Raw genomic sequence first — 27,634 nt, forward strand, 5'->3', positions numbered from 1 at the left:
ATAGGGTTTTATATAGTGTTGTCCTGAAAGATTTTTACTGCCGTACAAGAGCTCCCTCTAGCGGAAAAATAAAAATCACAGTACTCGTGTACATAATACTGCGTGACTAATTCAAAAGCAACTTAACAATAATTGCATTGCTCACGCACACACAGATCATGCACTCACATTTATTCCCAAGCACTGCCCTCTTCTCTCCCTCAAGTTAAACCCTATTGTATAGAAAGCAAAATCGCTGAGGAGCATGCTCAATAACCGATAATCCTATAAAGCGTAATTGAAATGAAATACCCACTACTTCATTTTACAGATACAACAGCACTTCTAACGAACCATTACATACTTAATTTTCCTTAGATATTTTTCTCAAAAAGGTCACAGTTGTTCTAAACGTTAGTTAAAAAAATAAAATAAAAAAAAAAAAGGGAAGAGAATTACATGTTGGGCTCCTGAAAATCAAAAAAGTATGTTTTAGCCTAGTTCAAATAAAAAAAAGTGTTTGTTTTCTAATCAGTGTTAAAAATTATTTATGGAACTGCAGACACTCAGAACAGGTCTTGCAAATGACAGTGGTCTTAAATACCCCTTCAGTTTTATCCTGTGCTGAAAGTGTTAGAGAATAGTGCTGTTAACAAAAATCAATATAGAATGTGATAAACCTATACAACAAAATTGAGATTATTAACATGTAATGTTCATTTCTCTGGAAAGATACTAACTGGGTACGATGCACTTATTTTGACATCTGAACAGGCAAAGAGTCTTTATTATTTTATACCCATCACTTGTAAACAGAACTTACCATTCCAAACGGCTGGCAAGCTAGTAAAATACTGCATTATTTATTTCAGATTCTGTGACAAATCGAACACAAGACGCTTGTGAAGGCAGATAGGCACTTGAAATACCTTATCTGAACAGGAAAATAGAAAGGCTTTGTTTTTGCAAGTAGATCAAGTTAAAAAAAAAAAAGTTGAACAGCTAAAAATGTAAAAAAATATAAAGGATCCTTTGAGACAAATAAGTTGCAATGAAATGCCTCATTCCCGCCATTTAATAATTCCTTGCCATTTTCATATCTTTACATCAATGTTTGCTCTGTGCTTGTTTATAAAACACAGTCTGAGCCAGTGGTGTTACAATGTAAGTATTTATAAATGGGGTGTTAGTGCCTCTAACTACAAGTGCAGTGAATTAACTAGAACAGTGAAGAGGCTGGTGATTGGTGTATTTGTGGGAAAAATCAACTTTATATAACAAGATGTGAATGCAGTGGGGCAAGCAACATATTCTAGAACATTTTGTGTACCAGTTTTCTTTCATAATCCTGTCTTTCTGCTGCATCTCCTCTGACCACTTCCACCTCAAATTATACAGTGTTATTGCTAAAAGCAGGTAATACTTTGTCATATCTGATGATATTTTCCCCGTAGGAGTAGAATATTGTGTACAGTTTCCTTGGGAGAGTGCTGGAGGTGTGTGCACATTTGAATTGATTTAGGCCCTCAAATAAAACCTTAGAGCAGCAAATTTCAGAATTGCATGGCAAATAGTTATTCGCATAGATTTGTTTTGCCTTCTGTATATGCATTCGGGGTACTCTACATAAAGGAAGTTCACTAGATTAAAAACATTAAAAGGCATCGGGAGGTCAGCAGAAGGATCATATTTTATAGGCTGGGTTTCTTAATATAAATGAGACTCAAATGAGACAAATAAACAAAAGGTTTGCCTGGCAGGGAGCGTGTTTTAAAATGACAAAACCTGAATGTAGGGATCAGCTGAAAGGTGTGTGTGTGTGTGTGTGTCAGCTGAAAGGTGTGTGTGTGTGTGTATAGTTTATTACCATGCACTGCACCCATGTGTACTGTAAGTCACAACACAGACTGGAATGCTACTGAAATACAAAAATAGATATAGAGAAATAGAATTGTTCTACAAGTACTGTACTAGAAAAAGAGGTGCCCTGAATCATCACAGCTTTTATAGAGCGCCAGCTATAGAAAACTCTGTTTAAAAAAACAAAAACAAAAAAAAAAATCATCATGTAGATATCTATTCATATCAAAAACGTGAGTCTCTTTTCCCATGTAACCTCTTTGGTGGCAGAGGTGTACAATTCAGCAGTTAATTGACAGGCTCCACTGGCAACAGCAGGAACGTAGAAATATGTGAAGACCGGGATGGGGAAGTCCCGCCTTTCAGTGACACATTCTTGATGTCATTTCCTTCTGTCAATGACACAACACAACAGGCGTATTAACAAAGGCAAAGTCTGGGTGGCAGAGCATAAGTTTAAAGGAAGTGTAAAAAAATGTAAAAAAAAAGTTGTTTAACAGTTGAAGCACTGGGCAACATTTTAGTCTGGGTCATAGTCCAATTACATTTTTAATCACATAATTCAAGTGAGAGAAAGTGAAAAGATGGGAAGAGTTTACGTAACTTTCAGCATATTGTTGTGAGGGAATGCCCCATTCAAGTCAGACAATTTCACCCAAAAAAAAAAAGTCTTGTTAAGTGATAATTCAGTCGAAAAGGCTAAAATTATGTACTTTCACCCTTGCATATCTATGTTGTTGATGACCCTTTTTAATACGCATGGGAATAATTTAGGAGAGACCACATGCTTGCATCCGCCCACGGACACCCATACTCCTCTTGGAAAATATTATATATTAATAAATAAAACAGAAATTAAAAAAAAAAAATTGGGAGGAGGGTTTTTTGAGGTGTACTTTTACTAGCATAACCTCTGCCAGTATGGTCACTCAAAGGAAGAAAAATATCCAAACAGCAACCAATCGGTAAACACAAAAAGTATAGTCTGTCTCATTGACAAAATGTATGCATTAAAGTTCAGACATTTAGACTCACCAATGGCTCCAGCTCTTTGTTATCTATCAGGTTGAATTCTGTTACGAAGTAGTAGAAGTGCTTGTAGCAGGTGTTTACATGAGCCTCTGCTCCCATATGGATGATCCTGTCAAAGTGGTGAATGTAGACATGAACAAAGACCCGGAAAAGCCTGGACAGCATTTTTTTTACAACCTGCAAGAAGTTCTTCGGGAAAGGAGTACCTGTTGGAAGAACACAGAGGTAAGGCGAGGTTGCAAGAAGTAGACAAAAGGCATATTTCCAATATGCTACAGCAGTCAACGCTATAATTTTAAGGCCTTAAAATCAAGGTAAAAAGCTCAGACATCTCTCGCTATACAGCGTAAAGGAAAGGAGCGCAATCGAAATAGCCAACGCCACACAGAGATCTCTGCTCGCCTTTCTATGAAAACCTGTCAGAGAAATCTAAGTGAGAGAAGTATTAAATTGCAAATTATGTAGCTTCTTTTCTGAGGGTGCAAATGATGCTCTGTTTCTGTAACACAAGTAATGCTCATTATATGCACGGCGGTGATCTTGTATTATTTATAAAATTAATATAAAAAAATATTTATACACGTCATGAAATTAATAACAAAATGAAAGAAAGAAGGGGGAAAAAAGTCCTGGGTGATTTTTTATCATCATCATCATGTATACACATTTAGGAGCACAATTCAGCTACGACTGCCCATAAATAAAAAAACAACTGAACCCCATAGATTGCCGAGTAGCCCAGCTCCCTAAATTCAAAAGCTGTAGATTAAACTCCAACCTGATTCAAGGCACATCTTTCAAACAGGGCAAGACATTCTCCGATGATGGTGCACACCGGCGTGAAAACCAGATGGGCAATGGAAAGGTGCTGTTTCAAAAGATATCAATACATGGAATTTTCTTCCTTTTTATATTCAATGGCTTGGTTGTGCTATCCTATTCGAGAGATGTGCCTTAAAATAAGATGGGTGGGTTTCATTTACAACTTTTGAATTAAGGGAATATATATATATATATATATATACACATATATACATATACATATATATATATATATATATATATATACACACACACAAATGTAAATACAACTGTATGCTCATCTGCACGTCTTAGGCATATAAAAAAAAAGTGAAAGGAATGATACAAAAACCGCAAAAATGTAAGAAACGCAACATAAATTGGAGCACATGGTGCAGTGTGTTTTGCCCATTTCCCTTATATTGTGAGCTTACCTAGCAGTGTTTCTTGTATGGTCATTCCAACTAATAATGTGCAAACAGATTGTAAATGAAGAGTTCAGAGAAGCCCCCTGTGAGTTTATCATTAAAGAACATTTAAAAAATAATAATAATAATAATAATGATGCACATCACATCAAATTCATAGCCTTCGTATTAGGAAACAAAGAAAGATTTCACAAACTAGGTTAGATTATGATTTTTTTTTAATTTATTTTTTTCTAAACAAAGCAGTAGTTTGTGATACAAGTTTGATTAATCTCCACTTTTATTTTGAATTTAGTTGGCAGATGCTTACATCTAAACAAAATTGGAATCAATAAGGTTTTCCGTGCGATAGCGCGGTATTGGCGCCATTTGCACTTTACAGAATGGAGGCCTTAATGTCTAGTATTGAATTGCCTACAGAAACTACTGCATTGGTGACCCATGATGCATTGCAAATCCTACTTTTGTAATATATTCTTTGCAATATTGTTTGTCAAAAAGATTAGATATTAAAAAGACTAAATGTATACCATACAGGAATTTTTTGTTTCAAAACCCAATATTTTTTGCCCATTAATTACAAACTTGCATGCTTGGCTTAGAGCCCTCTTTTGAATGTTCCAACCCAACATTCATTGTGGATTCCTTGTGAAGAATGTTGGCTGTTAAAAATAGATATGATTCAAATACTGCTTGGCAGAGAAATTCAATAGACAAAATATATGATTTTTCTTAACCTTGAAATAAAGTTTTTAAATTACACCCATACTACCGTTTTTGGTTTAGGTTTACCGGTTTTAAAAACAAACATACTTGTTGAGTTTAAAAGTGACTCCGAGCCTACAATGCAATTTGGAATTTATATATTGCTATAAAGCATTACATTTGGCATTAAACACAGTAGTTGAAATAATTATCTGGAAAGAATTTAAGGATATTGAGCAAGACATCCACCCACTCACCCTAGTTTTCACCAACAAAGTACACAAGTAGAAAATGGGCTTTTAAATAGGAGCTTGGAAGGCAAATAAAGGTTACACATCTCATCAGCAGGAAATAAGTGAACTCACCAATATTAGTGGGGAATATACCCTCATTGTTTATTTGCACTTCTATCCAGTCCATTAGCAGATTCATATACTTTGGAGCAGAGAGAGCTGTGGGTTTTCGATACCGGTTGTCATCTTGCCACCGGTACTCGTATTTGGGACCTCCGGACATGACGGGGCAGGATTGCTCTGTGCAGCTGTCGCTGATTGTGCCGTAGATCAGGTTAATGCGGTTAAAAAAGTCCACCACATGGACCGCTACCCAGTCATTCTGGTCCTCCCCATGGGGCAGCTGAACAGCTACCTTTAAGTCCAGTCCAGCATTTAGGGATGCCTGGGCCTTCTTGTGCAGCTCAAACCGCTGGGTCCCCGGTTCAAACTTCCGCTTGGGACGAAAGGTTCTGTCCTTGTTAAACACTTGTTTCAGGGGATTGGACATGACAGCAGCAAACTAATAAAACAATTAAAATCCTTCCTCGTGTCTTGTATTTCAAGGCAGGACTCAGAGGTCTTCAATACTCTGAATAAGAAGGGTATCGTAATCTCAGGTGGACCCTGGTTGCTTTCGATAAACCTGTAACAAAATATATGATGTAAATAAAATGTGCTTTAAGTTAGCATATGTACAAAGACACTACATGAATGTTATGAGACGGGCATTCACAAACCCAACCGACTACCAACACGTTTAACATAAATATTAACTTTAATGTAGTAGCGAGATCAAAGCACATTTAGACAACCAAAAGAACAAGATTATCTGATGGCACCCTTCTAGCCATATAAACAAACACTAAAGTTTATGTCAAACATTTTAGAAGTAATGTGCAATGGTGGCGCCGTGCGTTCAAGGAGTTAATGCTTTACGATAATGTCCTGATGGTGCCGCACACAAGGCCTTGGATATAGTGGGAGCGCATGGCATCGCGTGCGCCTGAGCGATCTGTGAACTTTAGATCGCTCGCAACATGCAGGCGTGGCAAACGTGTCAAGCTAGTTTGCCCTCATTGGCTGAACCGCTCACATGACGCGGCAGTCGCGGAATAAAAAAAGTTTGTCGCCTCAAAAGTCTGCTGTGTGGTTGCTCTAAATCGCGCACATTATGGCCACTGCATTTTGTTCGTGACGCCCCCCATCGCTCACACTATGGACACAGCCTAAGGAAGGGAATGATTGTGGATTGGGAGGAAAAAAAAAAAAAAAACTATATAAAAATTACTGAATGATGTATTACCAGAAATGAGTTCTCTTCAGTTTATATTACAACAAATCAAAATATTTCAGACAGTTTGAAAAAGTTCACCTATGAAATGGTTGGAAATAAGTCTACTGCATTGTTTTTAGTTACACTTTAGGATCACTCAAACACTGAATTCAGTGTAAGTGTATTGTACTGCAGCTTTAAGAAGCTTTAGTGGTAGATAAAATGTATGTAACAGCCTTACCACATCCTGTAGCAAGATTAAAAAAAAAAAAAATTCCTTCCACAAGTCATTGTTTTAGGAGCTAACTTTTTGCCTAGAACATACTCAAAAAAAAAAAAAAAAAAACATTTTTAAGACTAGCCAATTAACATGTGTAGCCATGGCTGGTTCAGGTTATACTTTCTATCCCCTGTCACGCAAGTCCTAGTAGCTACAGGCTGTGGCAGGCTATCCTATGGGGTTTACCCCCCCTCATGCAGCCTCCTTGAGTGGCAGGAGTGGAGGTGGGGCGTGGTCAGCACGTTGCCCAATCCAGGTGCAGCCCAGGTACCCTCCCCTTCTGCACCAAGGAAGAGGTACTCTAAATTATAGAGTCCCCTTGTCTCTCCCTCAAGGGAAAGAGACGTGCTTTCAGCCCCTCCTGGGGCTGACTGCAGCTAAAGATCTGAACAGAGGACAAGGCCTTCAGACTGCAAGAAGGCCGGTACCATCCAGAGGTCTGGGCCCTATTCTAAAAGACTATGCATTCGCTGTAATAACATCTGCAGTGGATGCTACAATAAAGGATCCTGTTTTATACCCCTGCCTACGTTACAGTCTATTGGGTAGGGGTATGCTTGAAGTCTGTCATGGTGGGGACTGTCTCCAGGAACCCTGGAGCCTGCTATGACAGGAGGCGTTGCACCAGAACCAGAATCCAGCCTGAGGATCACCATAAGCCTGCCCTGTTTCCCATTAGGCAGTGCGTATAGTGCCCATGACGGGACGGGTGACGTCACCACTAACGAAAGTTATATATTTCTATTTGCGGCGGCGGCGCGGGCGTACTGGCATTTGATTGGTTCAGGGGCTGTCACACGAGGCGACAGCCCTTGAAAAATCAAATATTGCCAGCTACCAAAATTCGTGACGGCAATGCATTTGTTTTTGGGCGACGTCGCATCGCTGTCACTATACGCACGGCCTTAGCATTGCGGACGCTCATCTCTCCTGAACCCTCACAGGTAACAAGCACCATGACATCTGTAGCCGCCTCCCGGAGGGGGGGGAGGGAGGGGATGGAGGGGAAGCAGCGCTACACATGTTTCACTCACTGAAAGCTAAAACTAGTCTTACTTCAGAAGGTACAGAGTAGGTGATGTCTTGAAGATAAAAGGGGTTATTTAAAAAAAAAAAAAAAAGCGCAAAAGCGTACGGATTATGGTTTCAAACAGAAACGTAAGAAAAGTGTACAGTAGATCACCCGTTGTTAAAAAAGCAGTGTTGTGCTGAACCAGCACAAATACAAGAGGCTTTTTTTTTTTTAACAGAAAGAAATTCTGCCTTTAATCAGCTCTAACACAATGTACAAAAACATTACTGGACCCTCCTTGTCGTGTGGTGACATGAATTTGCTCAAGGCCACTGGGGTTGTAATCTTTCCACACCTTTGGTTTGTTAAGAACTGCCAAGATTTCCCACAAAGTTATATAGCATTTAAAAAAAAAAAAAAAAGATGCAGATAAGAACAAGAAACAAAACAAGGAAATTTGGGTGTTTTCCATTAAAAGAAATCAATAGTCTAGAAAACTGACTGACACAAAACTGTGCACTGTGACCAAACATAAGTACTGCAATAGTGTTAGCAATCTTGATGTTACAGAAGTGGCACACGTCAATGGTAACAAAAACAGAGTTCTTTTAAAGTGAGGAAATTACCAAATATGGCTCAATTAATTAACAATGCTTCCTTATGCATAGTAAGTTATCCTTATTACACGTACTGGAATTAAAAGGATGAAACGTATAATAAAAACATGCCCTGAACTATTTTTTTTAATGAAGCAGGGGGCCCTCAAGAGCTGAACCCTGTTAATTTAAGCTCCGGGGACTCCCTGCTTCCAGAGATACTTCCCTTCAAAAGAGGGCACTGGTTTCTCGTGCAGTTTAAAAGCTGCAGACCAAGCAATATCCTACATACGTTTTTTTTTAATATATAAAATCAGTTCTGTACTATTACAAAATACACGTAGCATTTTTTTTTCAAAAAACCACAACCCCAGGTTCCATTTTTAATGTATTATAATGTAACAAGCATTTTTGTTTCTATAGCAACCATTTACAAAGTCACATCCCTTTCCTCTTCTGAAACAGGCTCTGGCACAACCCTTTTTGAGCCCTGCCCTCTCTAGCAGTGCACCAATTGTATCTAGTGACTGCTTGGTCACATGATCTGCCCCACAGAACTTTGCATCTTTGGTCATCTTCTGCTGCACTGCGCCATTTAGTGAACCCTCGAGCCGAATCTTTGCCGATAGATGACAGGAGAACAAATCGACCAGCAATTAGCCAATTGTCATTGTGTGGATTGTATTGACGCATATATTAAAAAAAGGGGGGGGGGGGGAAATAAAAAAACATATATAAATAAGTCAGCTTGGACTGCTGCTTTAAAGCCCCCGGTCACATGGGTCAATAGGAAGCAGCACTGGATTATGTCACGGCTCCCTATTGGGCAGCAGGGCTCGGGAGCTTTGAAAAGCATCCATATAGTGAACCCTGGAGTGGCTAGCGGCAACAGAGGTAAGTACCTCCGGGAACCAACGGGTCCTCAGAGCTGAAATTAAAAATCGGGTTTAGCTCCAGAGACTCCCTGCTTCAAACTTGTATTCAATTGAAGAAAAATAAATAAATAAACACCCCACTACCCAAACAGCAGACTCCCTTTGCCAGCAAAAGTTTTACATACCCAGCCTAGACAATCTGATCAATTAAGCAAGCAATTTGAATCTGGCCCTTGTGTGTGATTCTAAGGCCTTGGTCCCAGTGTCTACTGCTACACTTGCTACAGCGTGCGCAGCAGGAATAACATCCGCCCCTCAATGGGGCCAGTCCCAGTAGCTGCCTGCGCGCACCGATCGCGATGCGCAACCACATTTTCTGCCGACAAGATGTGTTTGTTAGTTGCGACGGAGCGGTAGGCACGTCACAGCGGCGGTTCAGCCAAGGAGAGCAAACCAGCCACGTGACGTCACGGCCGCGCCCCCGCCATATCTCCTGCTCCTTACTGAAAGCGGAACCAGAGACCGCCGATCGCGGCTTTCACAAGTGTATGCGCAGCCAGCCCGACGCGCGCGTACATTAGGCCAAGTCCATAGAAGGACAGGCCGGGCCAAGCGGACGCTACGCGCTGAACCCCTGCATCCTCAATGAGGATGCCGAGAGGGGGCTCACGCGAGCATCCGCAGGCGTGCTGAGGCGCTGGATTTTTCAGCCGTCAGCCAAGCTGTTTTTCAGAGCGCTGTCGGCTGAAAACATCCAATCAGCGCGGAGCAGCGTCAACGTCACGGCGCCGTTGGTGCGTCGCGGGCGATTGGCCCAGCGACGTCACTGCCCCGCCTCCCTCAGTCTCCCCCCGCCTCCAATCGTGCCCGCTGGCTCGCCTGCATGGCCATGAAATCGCGCAGATTTCAGCAGGCGAGCCTCAGCGTCAGCGCGGTCTAGCCCTGCTTCCCCTTCTATGGCCCCAGCCTTAGTGTACACTGGGACCATAGCCCAACACCAGTACATTCAGCTTTACAGCCATTATATCCCCATGGAAAATTGGATATTTGAGAACCAAGACTGAATTGGAATCCCGGGATGACAGAGTTGGCAACACTGTTTAGTAAAACAATTCTCACACCATTCAAATAAAAATTACATTAAGTTTACAAGCACAGAAAACAAGAAACATCCACTTAACCAAGTCAAACAACTAATAAAAAAAAAAAAATAATAATAATAAAAAAAAGATAGGCAAAGAGTTTTAATGAGATTGCAATTCCTTACAATTAGCCGTGTTTAATAAATGGGACATATTACATGCCATGTAAGAAGAACCTGGTTGATTTTTAAGGATATGAGAGAAAGCCTGAAATAATTATGCCTTTAGGAAAACCCTTCTAATGTATACTGCACTTATTAACTCATTTTACAACCGGATTACAGCTGGGTAAACTTACTAAAGAGAGAGTTTAAGTCATTTCCCCAGGGCAATAACTACCATGGAGAGCATTTCCTGCTATGGAACAGTCATTACAGTAAATTTCACAAATGTAATATTAGATTTCATATCTAAAAATTACCAGTGTAGAGGACGTCAAGTAGAGCTAACAAAGCAGAGCTCTTAAATAAAACAAAACTATTTGTAGGTTCTAGAAAATCCCCACTAGTCCACATTAAATGATCACCATGGAAATGTTACTGGAATTTACCAACATCATGGCTTACTGTTTTTGGGGATTTCCACCACTGGCCTTGAAAATGCACTGAGCATCTGGAAACCACAGTACCCACCAAACAACGTCACTCCTACAAACACCACTATGCTTGTTTAACTATTTCAGTGCCAGAAAATAACACCAAATATTGCTTATTACATGAACAGTGACAGTGTGTCTTGACAAGATTTAAATACATTACTTTTAGCCATCAGTATATGTAGTGCCTTTTTTGCCAGGATCATGGATTGATAGTAGCAAAGTGACAATACTGTATACAGATAATGCGCAAATCATGCAATAAAAATGAGAAAAACCACAGCTACTGGAACTGAGCTAGATCCAGAACTGCAGTTGTCATCACAAATATGGACTTCTGCCCGCAACAGGCACACTATTGCCATCTTGGTCCAATCACAAGGTTACACATGAAATTTCAAAGTTACAGCTGTGATAAGACAGATGGAAATAAAAATATGCAAAAAATAAAAAATTAAAATACCAATGCACATCCCTCTAGAACCCTAACTTTTTATGTTCTACTTTTGCGCTTTTTTTTGGTCAAAATGTTTTATTACGTTTTCCATAACAATACCTACTACATTTCAACAAGACCACAAAGATACTTCCATGGGAAGGGGCTGCAGGTGTCTCAGAACTGAACTGAACTGAAGGTCCCTCGGCACAGTAGGAAGCCATGGCATCCACCCTTTGGAGCTTCCTATTGGCCAGCATGCAAGACCTTTAAAACCGGCATTTGCTGTGCCCAGTCCCTCTGATGCAAGTATCTCAGGAAGCAGGGGGTTCCCCAGCACTGAACTCAACACTGTTCAATCCAGGAGACTCCCAGCACCGTAGGAGGTATAGCCACTTTAAAAATGTAGTACACTAGGATGAATCCCAGATTTGTATTGATGCAGCGGAAGGCAAAAAGGGGGTGCAGGATCAAAAACTTTGCACACCCCTGCACTAAACAATTAAAATTGCATATACTGTAGACCAGGGGTGCGTGAGATTCTCTGGGTGCAAGGGGGGGGGGGGGGGAAGGAGAAGAGAGAGAGAGAGACACAAGGTTTACAGAGGCTCCACGCGCTACCTGAAGGCAAAGAAATGCCGGGGGAGCAGCGAAGGCCTCTAAAACTTCAGAGGCCTTGGCTCAGACGGCTTCTGGAGACACGTCGCCAGATGTCAAATGACGTCAGAACGCCGGAGACAAGGTAAAGAGGGCGGCGCGAGGGAGAAAGCCGTCAGGGGGGGCACAGGGGAAAAGATTGCACTCCCCTGCTTTAGACAATGACAAACAAAACAAAAAAAAGAGAGGATGTGGTCAGTGAGTCAGTCCTATCTGCATTGCATCATGGATTTGTATTTCTCTCTGTACCTCTTCCCCCTTACCCACAGTCCAATTTGTTGTTTCTTTGCTATTAGCCCTAAACTTATCTAAGGATAACAGGCATTAGATATTTTATTATACTTTTGTTCTTATAGACACAGTGACAACCCAACAACACTCTTAAAGAAATTATAAGGTTTGACATTGGCAAACTCCCCCAAACTGTGGATTCTGGTAATAATGATAAAAAATAAATCACATCCCAAATTTGCAGATTTTTTCCCCAGACCTGTTTGGTTAATGAATTAAAATGTGCGTTTCAGACTTACTCAGAGGAAACAAAATATATTTGTTAAATAAATCTGGGAAAGTAGAAAATTCAGGAATGGATGACAATTTCAGGGACATAAGCATTCAGCAGAGTAGATCCACGTGTTAACTTGGCATGGCTTACTGATGCTTAAAAGTGTGCAATGCAGCGTGGCCCTTCTGTGCATCATAGGTTACAGGTACCATGAACTTACAGAATAAGTGAGGACTGGACACAGATCTGTGTGTGTACCCCACGGGACAAAGAGGAGAAAAGATCACATAACTAATGTCACAGAAATCGTGCAGGATGTAAAAAGGGAAGGAAAATGACAGCAAGAAACAGGCAGCAGGATATGAAGCAGTATTATTGCACTTGGAAGCAAATGGGCTGCATTAGTACCAACTATCCTGACAATGGAGATCCCTACTTAGGGTCAGGCTTTTTAAGCACCCACCCATTAAAATCTTTGGTCCAGACAAAATATATTTTTGGGGGACCAGGCTGCTGGCGGAGTTCTATCCGATCTTTAAAGATACTCCTGTCCACGCCCCACTCTCATAATAGTACAGACCTTGGAGTCATTAATAAACTCCTGTTGACTAGTCTTGGCCCATAGAGATATTCTAACACAGCTTCTTTTAGCTAATTGAACCAGTTGTCTTCAATTTCCTGCATAATCGGCTCGGGTACATATGGATATTCGTACCCGTAGGATTGGCGATAGCGTAGTACTATAGTTCTATCAGCCCTACTTCATTCTAATAGTTTCCGGCCACTGCCCTCTCCCGGCAAGACCCCAAACTTTGGCTGCTTAGGGGCCACCTCTCTGTATAATATGGCCGGTCCCTTGGGTGTTACTACTCCCAACCGAATTTCCTCTACTTACGGAGAGCTTCTGCGGTATCCTCTGGGGAGAATTTTCCTTTGTGCCACCAATGATCTACAATGGGTCCGTTAACTAAAAGGAACCTGGTCCTATCCATGCTGGCAGCGTAGCCCTGAAACATAGGGTCACACCATTTAAGGGGGCCCCCGGAAATATTTACTGGCTTAGGGCTACTGGACCTAGTGCCCATCTGAGATGACACTGCAGACAACGAGGACCCTCTAAATTATGTAAAGGAACAAGGGATTTAGCCACAGGTATCCTGCTAGAGGCAGGTATTTGCCCCTCAGAGTCATCAGACCAACCCATATTATCCTCAAAGTCCCAGTGTCTGAGATCTGTGGAAAAAGGTAGGTGATAGACCTTAGCCTCCACTTCTTCGAAAGGCATCTGCTGATTTAGTAACTGCAGGAGGAACAGCAGCAGTGCAGTCTAAGGGGGTAGACTGAAGAACAATGTCCTGAAAAGAAGAGACCTTGGTAGGGGCATTGGAAGCAGACACCGGGACTTTGGGCCTAGCACTGTCCTTGGCAAGTCCTTCAATCTTTGGCTTACCCCGGCCAATTGGTGAGGTTACAGGAGGAGTGGCAAGGGCTGCAGGGATCCTGCGTCCCCATCCTCTGGGTCAGGCCAAATATCGCTTGGTGTTGGCAGGTGATAAGGAGGTACTCACGATCGGAAGGGCTTCCGCACAGCCCCCATCAGTCACTGGATTGATGACGTCAGGACCCAAGTCAGATCTCGCAAGATCCCATGATGGAGACGGGTCCCGTGCTGGGTGTGGCGTCACATCCAGCGCCGCCGGAAGTGTGTCACCACTCCTCGCGCCGAACAAGGCACCGCCCGGCATCTCGTCAGCGTAGGCCGCAACAGGAAGTAAGTAGACGGGGCCTCACTGCTCCCAAGGTCGAAGATCGCCACAGGATCCTCTGGAGGCACCGCAGGCACGTCCTTCTCGTGGGAGGCCTCAGCTGGCGTGGGACTCCTCTGGGGCTCCGGACGCATCAGAGCCTGCCGAGGGGATGTCTCAGGATCCAGACTCCGCCACAAGTCGCAGGTAGGGGGAAGTTTTCTCCACAGGTGTGCTGGATCAAAACTCTGTCGGAGGGGCATAGACGAACTCTCGGCTGCAGATGGCATCTTTAGCTGGTAGCAAGGGTATTTCCTCTGAATGCAGGCCCGACCGCTGGTACCAATTGGCAGGTAGCAGGCCTGCTCCCGCGCCACCAGGGAACATGCGTTGGCCTCTTTTAGGACAGTCTCCTCACCCTGCGGTTCCGTCAACGAGGGTTCTGGTCCTGGAACCTCTTTAGAAACTGCAACGGGCATTAGCGCAGTCGCAGGACCACTCAGGGCCCCCGGAGCATGGAAGGGGGTACACAGACCCACAGTGATGTCCGCGGACGGGAAGGTTGTAAGAGCCGCACCAGTTGGTGTGACGGCACAACCTCCTGTCGGAATAGCGTCACGGGCACTGGGCTGGCAGGCCGCATATAGTAGGCCCTGCAGGTTGGACACAGCGATGGGGCTGGCTTCGCCCCCGGGGAGCCGACATACACCACAGTTGGCACTGTCCATTTACGGTAACCACCAGGTAGCCTCATGGTAGGTGGAATGTTGATATCTCCAAGGTAGACATTTTATGCGCAGTAATTGTAAGGCAAGATACCACCGAGAGATGCTGCAGCTCCTTTCACTTGCTCAGCTCTGTGGAACTGAGATGGGGCAGCCTGTGGCTGGCTCCTCCCAAGACAGAAACAGTTTCCGATTGGCTCTTTGTCATGCCCCCTCCCCCTGGTGAAATTTAGATCAGGGGCACGGAAGAGCATGGCGTAACTTGGCTCCGGCTGAGCCAGTCAGAGTAGTGGGCAGGGTTTCGGCTTGGCGCCGAAACCTTGCAACTCTGTTTGCAGAAAATTAGCCTCACTATACAGATACCCCCACTACAGCCAAAGTTGTATAAGTGAGGGTGCTTACAGGGGCTAAATTGATATAAGACCAGAGATGAACAGAACCCCTATGTAGCACTCTCTCACTAGGTGAGATGATGATAGTGTTAAAACATGATTTATTGAGAACTCGTAAAAACAACGGGGTTTAAAACAAGAATTAAATAGATTTCAAGCGCTTTAATGACTAAGGGTGAAGTGTAATGTGACAACGTGATTGGTGAAAAATCTGGCGCTAATTAAATACTAGTGATCACTTAAAATACAGTGACTATATAACACACATATAGTGATTCAGAATAATATAGTGCCTAAAAATAGTGCAATAGTGAAAAAAAGTATAATATAGGTTGTAACCCCCTGCTCAGACCCTCTGGAAGGGACTGTCTTCACTGGTCCCAGATGATCAATATGTATTTTCTCAACCCAGGGGGAGCATGTAGGGAAAGAACAACAAAGAAAAAAACACACTAAGTGCAAACAATTTTGTTCAAGGGTGATATATGATGCTTGGCCCCTGTGTGCTCCCTACTCACAGAAAGTTAGTAGGATAAGTGCAGTGGCGGGATATGTGAAGTCAGGTGGATCTCACTGGACATATACAGGAAGCAGCTAGGACAGTACTGCTGCGGCTGCTGCCTCCGATCCGCCCCCCGCTGGTGTGCGCACCCCCGCTCTTTTTACAGAGTGCGCGCGCACCCACTCCTCCTCTACCATTTCATGGACCTTAGCTCCGCTCCCCCGGTCGCGCCGCGCCTCCACTGCGTGCGATGTGCACGCGTGACGTCACGCAACGAGCCCTAGCTGATCAGTTGCCAATGTATTAATGAACTACTGGTCATCGAGGTGTAGCAGGTGCAATGTCCGCTCGCCCTTTCCACATTCAATCGTTCTTTCTATCGAATGGGTAACCACTTGTTCCACTCTCACACCCGGCAGTGCCTAAATCACCTTTTCTACTTATGATGTAGAAGCGAGCGGACATTGCACCTGCTACACCTCGATGACCAGTAGTTCATTAATACATTGGCAACTGATCAGCTAGGGCTCGTTGCGTGACGTCACGCGTGCACATCGCACGCAGTGGAGGCGCGGCGCGACCGGGGGAGCGGAGCTAAGGTCCATGAAATGGTAGAGGAGGAGTGGGTGCGCGCGCACTCTGTAAAAAGAGTGGGGGTGCGCACACCAGCGGGGGGCGGATCGGAGGCAGCAGCCGCAGCAGTACTGTCCTAGCTGCTTCCTGTATATGTCCAGTGAGATCCACCTGACTTCACATATCCCGCCACTGCACTTATCCTACTAACTTTCTGTGAGTAGGGAGCACACAGGGGCCAAGCATCATATATCACCCTTGAACAAAATTGTTTGCACTTAGTGTGTTTTTTTCTTTGTTGTTCTTTCCCTACATGCTCCCCCTGGGTTGAGAAAATACATAAGGGTGAAGTGTAACCCAGAGAGATGGTAATCTGTGTTAATGCCCAGTGTTATGTAGATTCACTGGCCCTAGTGTTACTTATATAAAGTCATCACCTAGGGAATAGAATGGTGAGGGAATAGTAATAGCCTTAGATGTAGTGCCACAGTATACCAAGTACTGGTAGGTGCACCAAAACCAGAAAACCTAACACAAGGCTGCTATTTAATGCAGCCAGGTGTCTTGATATTGATTGTTTGTAACAATCCTAATAGGTTGTGCACCAGTCCTAACCACGGACGTGGTAATAAATGATTGTACGCGAGTGTATATAACACAAATATTGTCGTGTGAACCAGAGATCTAAAGTGTGCAGATCTATGGTCAACACTAGTACTTAAAGGGTTAATATACTGATGAAAAATGAGGCACCGCTGAGACTCCTGTATGGTCAGATAAGGAGATATCAGCTAGGTAGTACACTATGTAGGATCAATGACAGGTTGTACAATGGTTAAAACCTTAACCTAATCAGTGTTGTACCTCTCCATTTAAGGTAGTATACTGGCACTTCAGAATCTATAAAGTGCTGTAATAGTTTCTGAGTAGGACTGGGGCACTTTGTCCCTTATAGTGTGATAGTACATTGCCAGTTGATTCAAATAAACTCCCTCTTAGAGAGCTCCCCAGACCGTCAGGTCTGTCTGAAGCATATTACTGTGCAGCATATTACGTTTCGCTGTTAATGCTTTGTCAAGGCCAGTATGAGGGGGCCCCTCATACTGGCCTTGACAAAGCATTAACAGCGAAACGTGCGCGTTGGCACCAGTCACGTGCACGCGCAGAGCCCCAGTTCACAGACGCTGATCTCAATTCCAACAGGGAAAGACAGCGTGGCTCAGCTGCTGCACAGTAATATGCTACAGACAGACCTGACGGTCTGGGGAGCTCTCTAAGAGGGAGTTTATTTGAATCAACTTGGCAATGTACTATCATACTACAAGGGACAATATACCCCAGCTACTTACCCACTATCCCACTATTAAAGTATATTTAGGGATAATTAAATACATCTAGTAGCAGTAAGGTGTCTTACTCAGAAACTATTACAACACTTTATAGATTCTGAAGTGCCAGTACACTACCTTAAATGGAGAGGTACAACACTGATTAGGTTAAGGTTTTAACCATTGTACAACCTGTCATTGATCCTACATAGTGTACTACCTAGCTGATATCTCCTTATCTGACCATACAGGAGTCTCAGCGGTGCCTCATTTTTCATCAGTATATTAACCCTTTAAGTACTAGTGTTGACCATAGATCTGCACACTTCAGATCTCTGGTTCACACGACAATATTTGTGTTATATACACTCGCGTACAATCATTTATTACCACGTCCGTGGTTAGGACTGGTGCACAACCTATTAGGATTGTTACAAACAATCAATATCAGGACACCTGGCTGCATTACATAGCAGCCTTGTGTAAGGTTTTCTGGTTTTGGTGCACCTACCAGTACTTGGTATACTGTGGCACTACATCTAAGGCTATTACTATTATTCCCTCACCATACAATTCCCTAGGTGATGACTTTATATAAGTGACACTAGGGCCAGTGAATCTACATAACACTGGATATTAACACAGATTACCATCTCTCTGGGGTACACTTTACCCATAGTCATTAATGCGCTTGAAATCTATTTAATTCTTGTTTTAAACCCCGTTGTTTTAACGAGTTCTCAATAAATCATGTTTTAACACTATCATCATCTCACCTAGTGATAGAGTGCTATAAAGGGGTTCTGTTCATCTCTGGTCTTATAGAAAATTAGCCTGCACTTTTGCAGTAAGCCCATGCGGTCCCGTTTGGAGGACGGGAACGCCATTTTAAACTGTCCGATCCATGTGGTGTGCTCCATTGTCCAGAAGCCACCATTTTGAGTGAACAGACAGGTGAAAAAGGTCCCTGGCGACGCCTATGGGGCCCGTCCCTAGTGTTGAATTAAGTAAAGATTGCGGGTAATCACACTCCCTGGGCAAAGCCCCAGAATTTGCCCCAACAAAGCACAGTCTTTAAGAGCTATGAGGGTACACGCTCCCTTGTGTAGCCTCAGGGTACGCCCCAACATAATCTTGATTTTCGGCAAGGGTCTAGGTAAACCGCTCCCTGGTGACACCTCAGAGAGAGATTTCCCGCTTCCTTACTGCTGCACTGCACTAAAAGCCTGCCCTGTTGCTGCATCTCAGCAGCGCCTCCAATTGTAGCGCTGCTTCCCCCCCCCTCTCCTCTGGGAGATTGGCTGGCTACCAGGTGTGGGTTGGAGCATTGTACCTGTAGGCTGCAGGAGATCTAGGGTTCCGCAATGATATTCGGATAACAGGACAGGCTTTTGGATGTCTTAGGCTTCACTCGTCTCCGGTGCTAGCGCCTCCACTCACCACAGGCTCCAGCATAGTTGGAGATAGTCCCCGCAGTGGAACCAATCTGTCATACTCTCCCCCCAATAGACTGTAGACTTAGGCAGGAGGTATATAAAACAGGGACTTCTTTATTCATATCCACTGCAGATGTTAATACAGCGGATACAGAAGAATGTATCAGGTCCCAGACCTCTAGATGGTACCTAGGCCCTCTATCAGACTTGAGGCCTTTCAAGCTGCCTGGTGTTTATCATCAGCCCCCTCAGGGGCTGAAGGGGACGTCTCAATCCCAAGAGGGAGAGACTCAGACTGACTACAATTTAGTGCTGCCTCTTCTTCAGTGCAGAAGGGGCGGGCACCAGGTCTGTACCCAGGATCGGGTAATCACAGGCCAAGTCCCACCTCCACTCCTGCCACTCAAGGAAGCTGCATGAGGAGGGGTAAACCCAAGATGGGGGCCTGTCACTGCCTGCAGCTACCAGGATTTACGTGACAGGGGGAGGGGGCGCAGCAGTATAGCCAGACCAGCCATGACTACACTCTCCCCTTGGTGAAAGAATCCCATGTCCTCGCTGGGAACCGAATTTGGGGTACCAACCGTCAGCTTGGAGTCTGAAACACAACACAGATGTTACATAACGGACAATGTATTTATTAACCACTATCAATGTAAGGCAGACATCAACAGTACAATGTCATCCACCGAGTACAGCGATAATAGCCAGACCAGCCATGGCTACATATGCTTGCAGCTAAAAAAAAAATAAAATAAATGTTTGCTTCAAAAGCCTCCCTGCTTCCCGAGATGCTTCCAGTTTAAGTGGTGCGTTTCACCTCCAATTACCAAATAAAAATACTACTTAACTGTCTTTCACCATTATCTCTTAGCCTACAGCCCCAGACACTTCGCGCGCGCTGGGGTCAGAGTACCCGGCGGCATGTGCACCTTGTGAAGCCACGATCTGTGGTCTGTGAGGGGAAAGGCAAGATGACGACATGGGGAGGGGGGGGGGGGAGCAGCCATGGCATCAAGCGGCTGGTTCGCCCTTATTGGCTGAACCGCCGCCATGGCCAGCACTCCATTGCCACAAGAAAAAACTCAATGTTGTCGGCAGAAAATGTGGTTGCGCATCGCGATCACTGCGGCGCGCAGGCAACTGGGACAGGCCCCATAGAGGGGCGGTTCTTGTTCCTGCAGCGCACACCGTAGCGAGCGCAGCGGTAGACACTGGAGCAGAGGCCTTCGCATACAATGCTTCTACTGCAGCCAGGGATTCTGGGTAATGGAATGAAAAGGAGCACTCACAACGAGTCATCCTTTGCTTCTAATCCATTTTAACATGAACCCCTATAAGCATATGCCTGCCATACTACACAGCTTTTCAGCACAGTCTGGGTTAAAAGTGGCCGCCAAATCCCACGGGTCAATAGGATCCCACAAGTGCCAGTGATGTTGCCGCTTCCATCTTTGAAAACCCAGGAAGTGAACAAGCAGGCAAAAAACAGTATCTTGGCAATTAGGGAATCCCTGGAGCTAAAGATAGCGCGGCCCAGTTCCAGTGGATCCCCCAGTTTGAACGCTAAGGAAAAAAGTCTAAGAGGAAAATTAGCAGTATTGTCATTTAAATCAACCCCTAACTCACAGTACAAAGAAATTGAAAAGTCTTGCAAAAAACACAAACCAAATTTTTCCTTGCACTCTGTATTCCACACGCAAAGTTGTACAGCTTTATTATTACATCTAAATATAGTTTCTTAGCAGCTTCAGTTTCCAACACTAATCTACAGCTACTTCTATTTAGAAGAAAGAGCCAAAATAAATATTGTTCAATCACCGCAATGCCTACTGGCGATGACCGCTGGGCTTGTGTGTGTTATGCCTTGTGGGTTAATTTTTCATCACTACTATTACTGCACGAGTTCATCAATTTCTATTGTGAAATATCAAAACACTGCATTTTACTTGAGCCGTCTTCTGAACTTTCACATTTTGTTTTCCTTTGACCTCTTCGCAGTTACATACATACATAGTGAAGAAAGTGCAAAACTTAAACCAATCACCAACAAATCTAATACATAATTCTCAGAATAAATACACAAAACGTATATGAAATAAAGAATAAAAAAAAACCAGTTATACCACTCTATAGCTATAATCACTACAGTAATCTTAAATATACACACACGTCACTCTAGTCCTACACCCCTTGTAGTGCTATTGGGACCTGCAACATACATACTGGCACTCCACTAAGATTGATGTTCTGCCCGGGTCCATTAATACAAAAAAGGTGATAGCAGGTACTCCAGATCATTTGAAGAAAAAAAAAAAGTTATACAAAAATGTCAATGTATGGGCTCTCCAAGGTCTAGAGAAAGACTCCACGGAGAACTTAAACGTAGACCTTTTTGTAATAAACTTTCTATTTTTTCAAAGTAAGTCGCCTTGTAATATTTTATCCTTATGACAGCAGCTACCCCGACACCCAGACAAGGACAGAGGTGGTGTTAGGGTCCAAGGACCCCCAAGCAAGACAATGCACGGTATGAAGTCACAGGAATGTGCACTCAGGAGTAGGGTTACCATTAAATGCATTCCCCACCACCCAGGTTATAAGAGGAAGCCTGCGGCCGAGTTAGCAGATAGTACCTCTTGCCCTGGCAGAGGTGTACAAAGAAGTATAGGGATATCATCACATACCACTCCTTATCACAATGCATGCAGTTCAATCAGGGGGAGTGGTGTTACGCCTCAAGGGTTAAATATGACGCTACATACACATGTATAAGGTCCCTGCTCCGATAAGTGTGTCACGCAGACACTCACCTATTCGTTATAACAGGGAGACTCTGACATTTACTCAAAATGTAGGATATGTTATTTTCTCCCAGAAACGTAAAGTTCCCTATTTATTTGGCAGATAAAGAGCTCTCCGTCACCCCTTCAGCGAACTGCAACACCGCGGGCTGTTACCACGGGGACAGGCCCCTCTGCTATGGAAGTGGGTTAAAAAACACACCATGCTGGGATGCAACATCACATTCCTCGCTACTTACTGACAAGGGAGGGGGCTCGGCAACCGGCTGGCACCTTCCAACCGCAGGACCCGGCGGTTCCAGCTCCCCCTGGGGAGATCTCTCTCGCCTCAGCACTGCACTCACTCACTGTTCGGCTGAGCACCGCCTCGCGCTCACTCCTTGTACCGCTGAGCACCGCCTCGCGCTCACTCCTTGTGCCGCTGAGCACCGCCTCGCGCACACTTTGCTGTTGTCCTCGCGGACGGTGCCTTTTTTTTTTTTTTTTCCCGCTCAGCGCCGCCTCGCGCTCACTTTGCTGAGTGGTCTCGCGCCGGTGGTTTCCCCCCTGCTCGACTTGCGCTTACCGGTCACTGCCACTTCCTCCTCCTCCTCACGCCGCCCTCGCCGGTATATATATATAAAACTGTATGTATGTCCTTATTCGTTTGATATCTATCAAACAATTCCGTTGCCGGGCTTAGCCTCTTCTAATAATCAGGCGGGGCGTTAGAGCAGAAAACCAGCGGCTTCCTGCTACCCCAGGCCCACCCCCTCTCCACGCCTCTCCCGGGCAGCTGTACCTCCCCGGGTTGTAAATCAGGGGTGTGACACTTCTATCATCTGCACACCACTTAATTGCAGGTTATTGTACGTACAATGATCAGAAATATTAATTATTTCTAAATGCTACACTAAGTGTGATTTGAAAAAATAACTGCGCACCAATTGTGTAAGTGTATTGTATGTCTTTATTTAGATAGCGTCAAAAGTGTACTCAGCGCTTCACAAAGAATACAGTACAGGGAATTATAATATTATAATAATACAATAAGTGCAGCAAAATCAGACAATAGGAAAGGAAATCCCTGCCCCAAAGAGCTTACAATCTAAGTGGTTTGAGGGGAAAGTTACAGAGACAGCAGGTGAGGGAATAAGTGCTGTAGATGGCGGTGCTGGTAGGTGTGATAATAAACACATACATAATAAAGTAAGGGAAATCCAGTGATATATACACAGAAAATATATAGATAAATGACTTTAAACAATTTAAGTGCACCGCACCACCCAATGTGATATCAATTGATAGAAAGTGAAATAGGTTAAATAAACCTGACAAAAATATGGGCTGCTGCTCGTCAGATATGATGGCTCAACAAAATGCCGCAAAAATGCAGCAAATAGTCCCACGCTACCGGCTAGAGGATATGGACACCCTCAGTGAATGCTTTCGCTACGGTGCTTCGTCGTGGGTCCGGTGACGTCACTGGATGACACTGCTATTATGCGACCCTCCCTTCAGGGATACCTAAAGAAGTAGATTTACTCTACGAAACGCATAGGACATTTGAGGCAACTGCAATTCAGCAATACTGTCCCTATAGCACTTGTTTCTCTATTGGTAGCCTGTGGTGTTCACGCCAAGGCCGCGCTTATAGTGCCGGCGACGCGACGTCGCCCGAAAACAAATACATTGCCACCGCGTGCGCTTATAGTGCACGCGACGGAGCGAAATTTTGAAGCCGGCAAAATTTGATTTTTCAAGGGCCGTCGCGTCACGTGACGGCCCTTGAACAAATGAAATTGCGGGAATCTCGCAACCCCACCGCCCGGCGAAATATAACTTTCGCCAGTGGCGACGGGTGACATCACCCGCCGTGTCACCGTTGCCAACGGCGGCACTATAGGCACGGCCTGAGACAGCGCTGGTGGGTCGCATAATAGCGGCGCAATCCAGTGACGTCAGCGGACCCAATATCAATATCCTCTAGCCCAGGGGTCTCCAAACTTAGTCATCAAGGGCCACCAACAGGCCAGGTTTTATGGATATCCCTGCTTTAGCACAGGTGGCTCAATCAGTGGCTCAGTCTTCAATTGAGTCAGTGATTGAGCCAGCTGTGCTGAATCAAGGATATCCTGAAAAGCTGGCCTGTTGGTGGCCCTTGAGGTCTGAGTTTGGAGACCCCTGCTCTAGACTCTAGCCAGTAGTGTGGGACTTTTTGCTGCATTTTTTGTTTTTGCCAAAACCTTCCACCACCTGAGCACCAAGGAGGTACATCTAAGCGAGGGAAGTGGACATCATCCTGCGGGAGGTCTCCAGGACGCCGACGGAGTACGTGGATATATTACCTTCCATATTAGTTTTAATATATATATACTTTTACACTATGAGTCGTGTGCTGCCTTTTTTTCTTTACATCTACACTGTATGTGTATTCCCGTTAAATTAATATTTAGTTATCGTCAATATACATTTATCTAAAAGCTTTATTGGAATATATTTGACCCATACCCAAAGCCTCTCTATAAATGTTCTTTATCTCCTGCATCGCATGTACAATTAATAGATTTATTCCTAGGGCAGCACCAGCGCTGAGGTTTCCTAATGATAATGTGTTGAGTAATACAATCCATATAACCGCTCCCTATAACTCCTCCTATTACTCTGTATAACCCCTCCCTATAACTCATCCTATTACTCTGTATAACCGCTCCCTATAACTCCTCTTATTACTCCATATAACCCCTCCCTATAACTCCTCCTATTACTCTGTATAACCCCTCCCTATAACTCCTCCTATTGCTCCGTATAACCCATTCTATTGATTCATATAACTGCTCCTCAGATGTCATGAAATATCGTGAAACATTGGAACCAAGGTTTTTTTTGTTTCATATACCTCTCAGCATGGATTTAATGGCAAAAGCTTAATTAAAAGCCTTTTTAGCAACCCCACATGCAGCCCTGCTACCCTAACTATATTTATTACCCTGTCAGTGCAGTCAATTACCCTGTCAGTGCAGTCAATCATCAAAGAAGTAGCTTAAGTGGAGAAGATTTGAATTTGAGCATGCAGAATATTATAATATTGCAAGGGCATTTGATGGGAGGCGAGGAAACATATCTATATAATAATTTGGTATATTATTGTCTTTATTATATTATTATTATTATTTAATTTTTTTCCTCAATGTCTCTGAAACGCCTGAAACTCGTGGCCTGTATGTAAGCAAACAATACATAATTATGCAAGAATAGTGGAACAGATGGCAACAATAAGCGATTTTTATGTCAGTTTTGTGGAACTAGATAGAGTACCTTTAAGAGGACAATGTTATTTTTTCCCCCCCATCATGTGCCAGGCTTTGTTAAAACATGTATTACATGACACACAATAAATCTAATATGCTTCCTTCCCCAATAGAGATGCAATGCTTTTTGCATAAGACCTGCCTAAGCAGACGCTGTCCTCTAGTCCCTGGGGTGTGTATCTGTTCCCTTTTAATTCTCTGCTCTTCTGTCCGCTACATTTTCTAAAATAGGAAGCGAGAGACAAACAAGGTGAAAGGCAATTGAAATGAAAAATGTGAAGCCTCAGCTGGGACACTTCAGGCAGAGCTGGAGAAGCTAAGATGCTTTACTAAGTAAATGTAAATTGCAGTCTGCAAAGCTGTTCAGTGGAAAATACTTAGACGAAACACAGCCAGGCTATCATGAGCCTGGTTATATGCCAAATACATCAAACCTGACCAGAGGCAAAATCTCTATCTTAGCAAGACAATAAAGTGGTGCAGAGATATAAGACCTGTATTCTTCCTGGAGACCTCAACATTTTTTTGCAGGTTATTTATATTGGTTTGTAAATGAAAATACTTAGAATTTGCGACTGGAGCTTGCCCCATAAAAGGTAGCACAGCCTGATAAACATACAGTAAATGAATATATGTATGTGGGTGTGTGATATATATTTGTCTCCTTCCCCTTCTCCCCCCCCCCCCCCCACATCTACTTAGTAAGGCTACTACAGTATGCCCTAGTTTCAGTCAATTTAGGCTGCGCTTATAGTGCCTTGCGACAGCGACGCGACGTCGCTCCAAAACAAATCCATTGAATCTGTCCTAAACGCGATGACAACGGAGTGACGTCGCAACCAAAAATTTGGAAGCCAGAGAAATTTGATTTTTTTTTTAGAGACAGTCGCCTCATGTGACTGTCGCTAAACCAATCACAGAGTGCTGCCCTCCCCTTTGGTGACGTCACTGGCCTTGTCGCCAGCGATATCACTTAAAACTAAAGTTCAACTTTCGCCAGTGGCAACGGGTGACGTCATCGGTTCCGTCGCCGGAACTATAAACGCGGCCTTAGATATTTGCATGTTGCATGGAATTGCCTCACAGCAGAAATGTTGGAGGCTAATACAATAGGGGAAATTATACTGCTTGGCATACACACAAGGGTATCCTAAGTATGAAATAAGTCATCTAATTGGGTATATGGTTTCACCACAGATCACAAAATAGGCAGGCTAGAGGGGTCTATCTGCAGTCACATCCTATGATCCTATGCTTAAGTGTCTACACTTTACAGGAAATAGTAATTGGGGGGGGGGAAAACACAAGGAGGAATACCCAACCCTTCACAAAATAATAACTCATTATCCTCCCATGATACGGAAGAGTGCTAGCTACGTCAGTATAAATGTCAAATACGAAAAAGACAAAACACAGACTAACGTTTATAATCAAATATAATCCTTCAAGTTACCAAATATCTGATATTAACCACCCTTCATAGTACAACAATATTATCTACATAAAGGTCTCCCTGATGTTCCCCAAAGTGCATGGGGTATACAATTACATATATTAAAGTGCACTGTCCAGTCCTGCTGGTATAAAAATGAGGGACCAGATAAAGGCAAAAGTTGAAGTGACTGCTTAGATTGATATATATTTGCAGACCTGCATGCATCGTAGACACAAGTAGGTGACTTGAAGAGCTTTTAACCTCATATACTCTGTAAACTTGATTGCAAAATAGATGGTAAAAAAGAAAGCAAGTCTGTACAGTAGATGTTGTACAGTTCTATTGTCAGGAGAGGAAAGAGTGGTGTTCTACTCCAGGGGAGCACAAACCTTCCCCGCTGCGTCTCCCCGCCTGCGCTCCCCCCTTCTCGCGCCCCCCTCCTTACCTTGTCTTCAACGTCAAATGACATCACATTGCCATGGTGACGCGTCGCCAAAGGCAAGGTATGGCCGCATCCATGCTTAGCGCGACCGCGTGCGTCGCAAACACATGGCCTTGCCTCAATGAGGGCACCATAGAGTGGGCAGGGGCACGGTCGATTTTTTGTGTGACAAAATAATTTGATTTTGTCGCGCGACTGCTGGGTCACATGCGTGGTTCCATCTATGATGGCGAACCAGCTATAAGATGTCATCAGCCATGCCTCCAACACGCCTACCCGTCGCAAGGATCTGTAGTCCAGCGGTGCGCAAAGTGGGGGACACGCTCCCCTGGGCGGGCGGGAGACTCACTGCGGGGGGCACGGGGTTTACAGAGGCCCCGCACGCTTCCCGAATACATTTAAATTAATGCCATGGCAATGGGTCATGTGACGTTGCGTTGCCATGGCAACGTGACGTCATGACACCAGGACATCTGAAGCAAGGTAAGCAGGGGGGCGCCAGGATAGGGGG

At 44.0% G+C, this 27,634-nt stretch overlaps 1 protein-coding gene across 2 annotated transcripts; it reads right to left on the reverse strand.

The window, feature by feature from the left end:
- Positions 1-748: 748 nt before the first annotated feature.
- On the reverse strand, positions 749-22,711 carry MOB3A (MOB kinase activator 3A). Of its 2 annotated transcripts, none has more exons than XM_075611564.1 (4): positions 22,522-22,711; positions 5,171-5,723; positions 2,875-3,077; positions 749-2,231 (listed from the first exon to the last, which is right to left on the reverse strand). In XM_075611564.1, the coding sequence occupies exons 2-4, from the start codon at positions 5,586-5,588 to the stop codon at positions 2,202-2,204; spliced, it is 651 nt and encodes a 216-aa protein (XP_075467679.1). In that variant the 5' UTR covers positions 5,589-5,723; positions 22,522-22,711; the 3' UTR covers positions 749-2,201. The 2 variants fall into 2 exon arrangements, with proteins under 2 accessions (XP_075467679.1, XP_075467678.1); XM_075611563.1 differs by having other exon boundaries at positions 22,196-22,711.
- Between the last annotated feature and the right edge of the window lie 4,923 nt (positions 22,712-27,634).

Source organism: Ascaphus truei, chromosome 8 (genome assembly GCF_040206685.1).
Source record: "Ascaphus truei isolate aAscTru1 chromosome 8, aAscTru1.hap1, whole genome shotgun sequence".
NCBI lineage: Eukaryota > Metazoa > Chordata > Amphibia > Anura > Ascaphidae > Ascaphus > Ascaphus truei.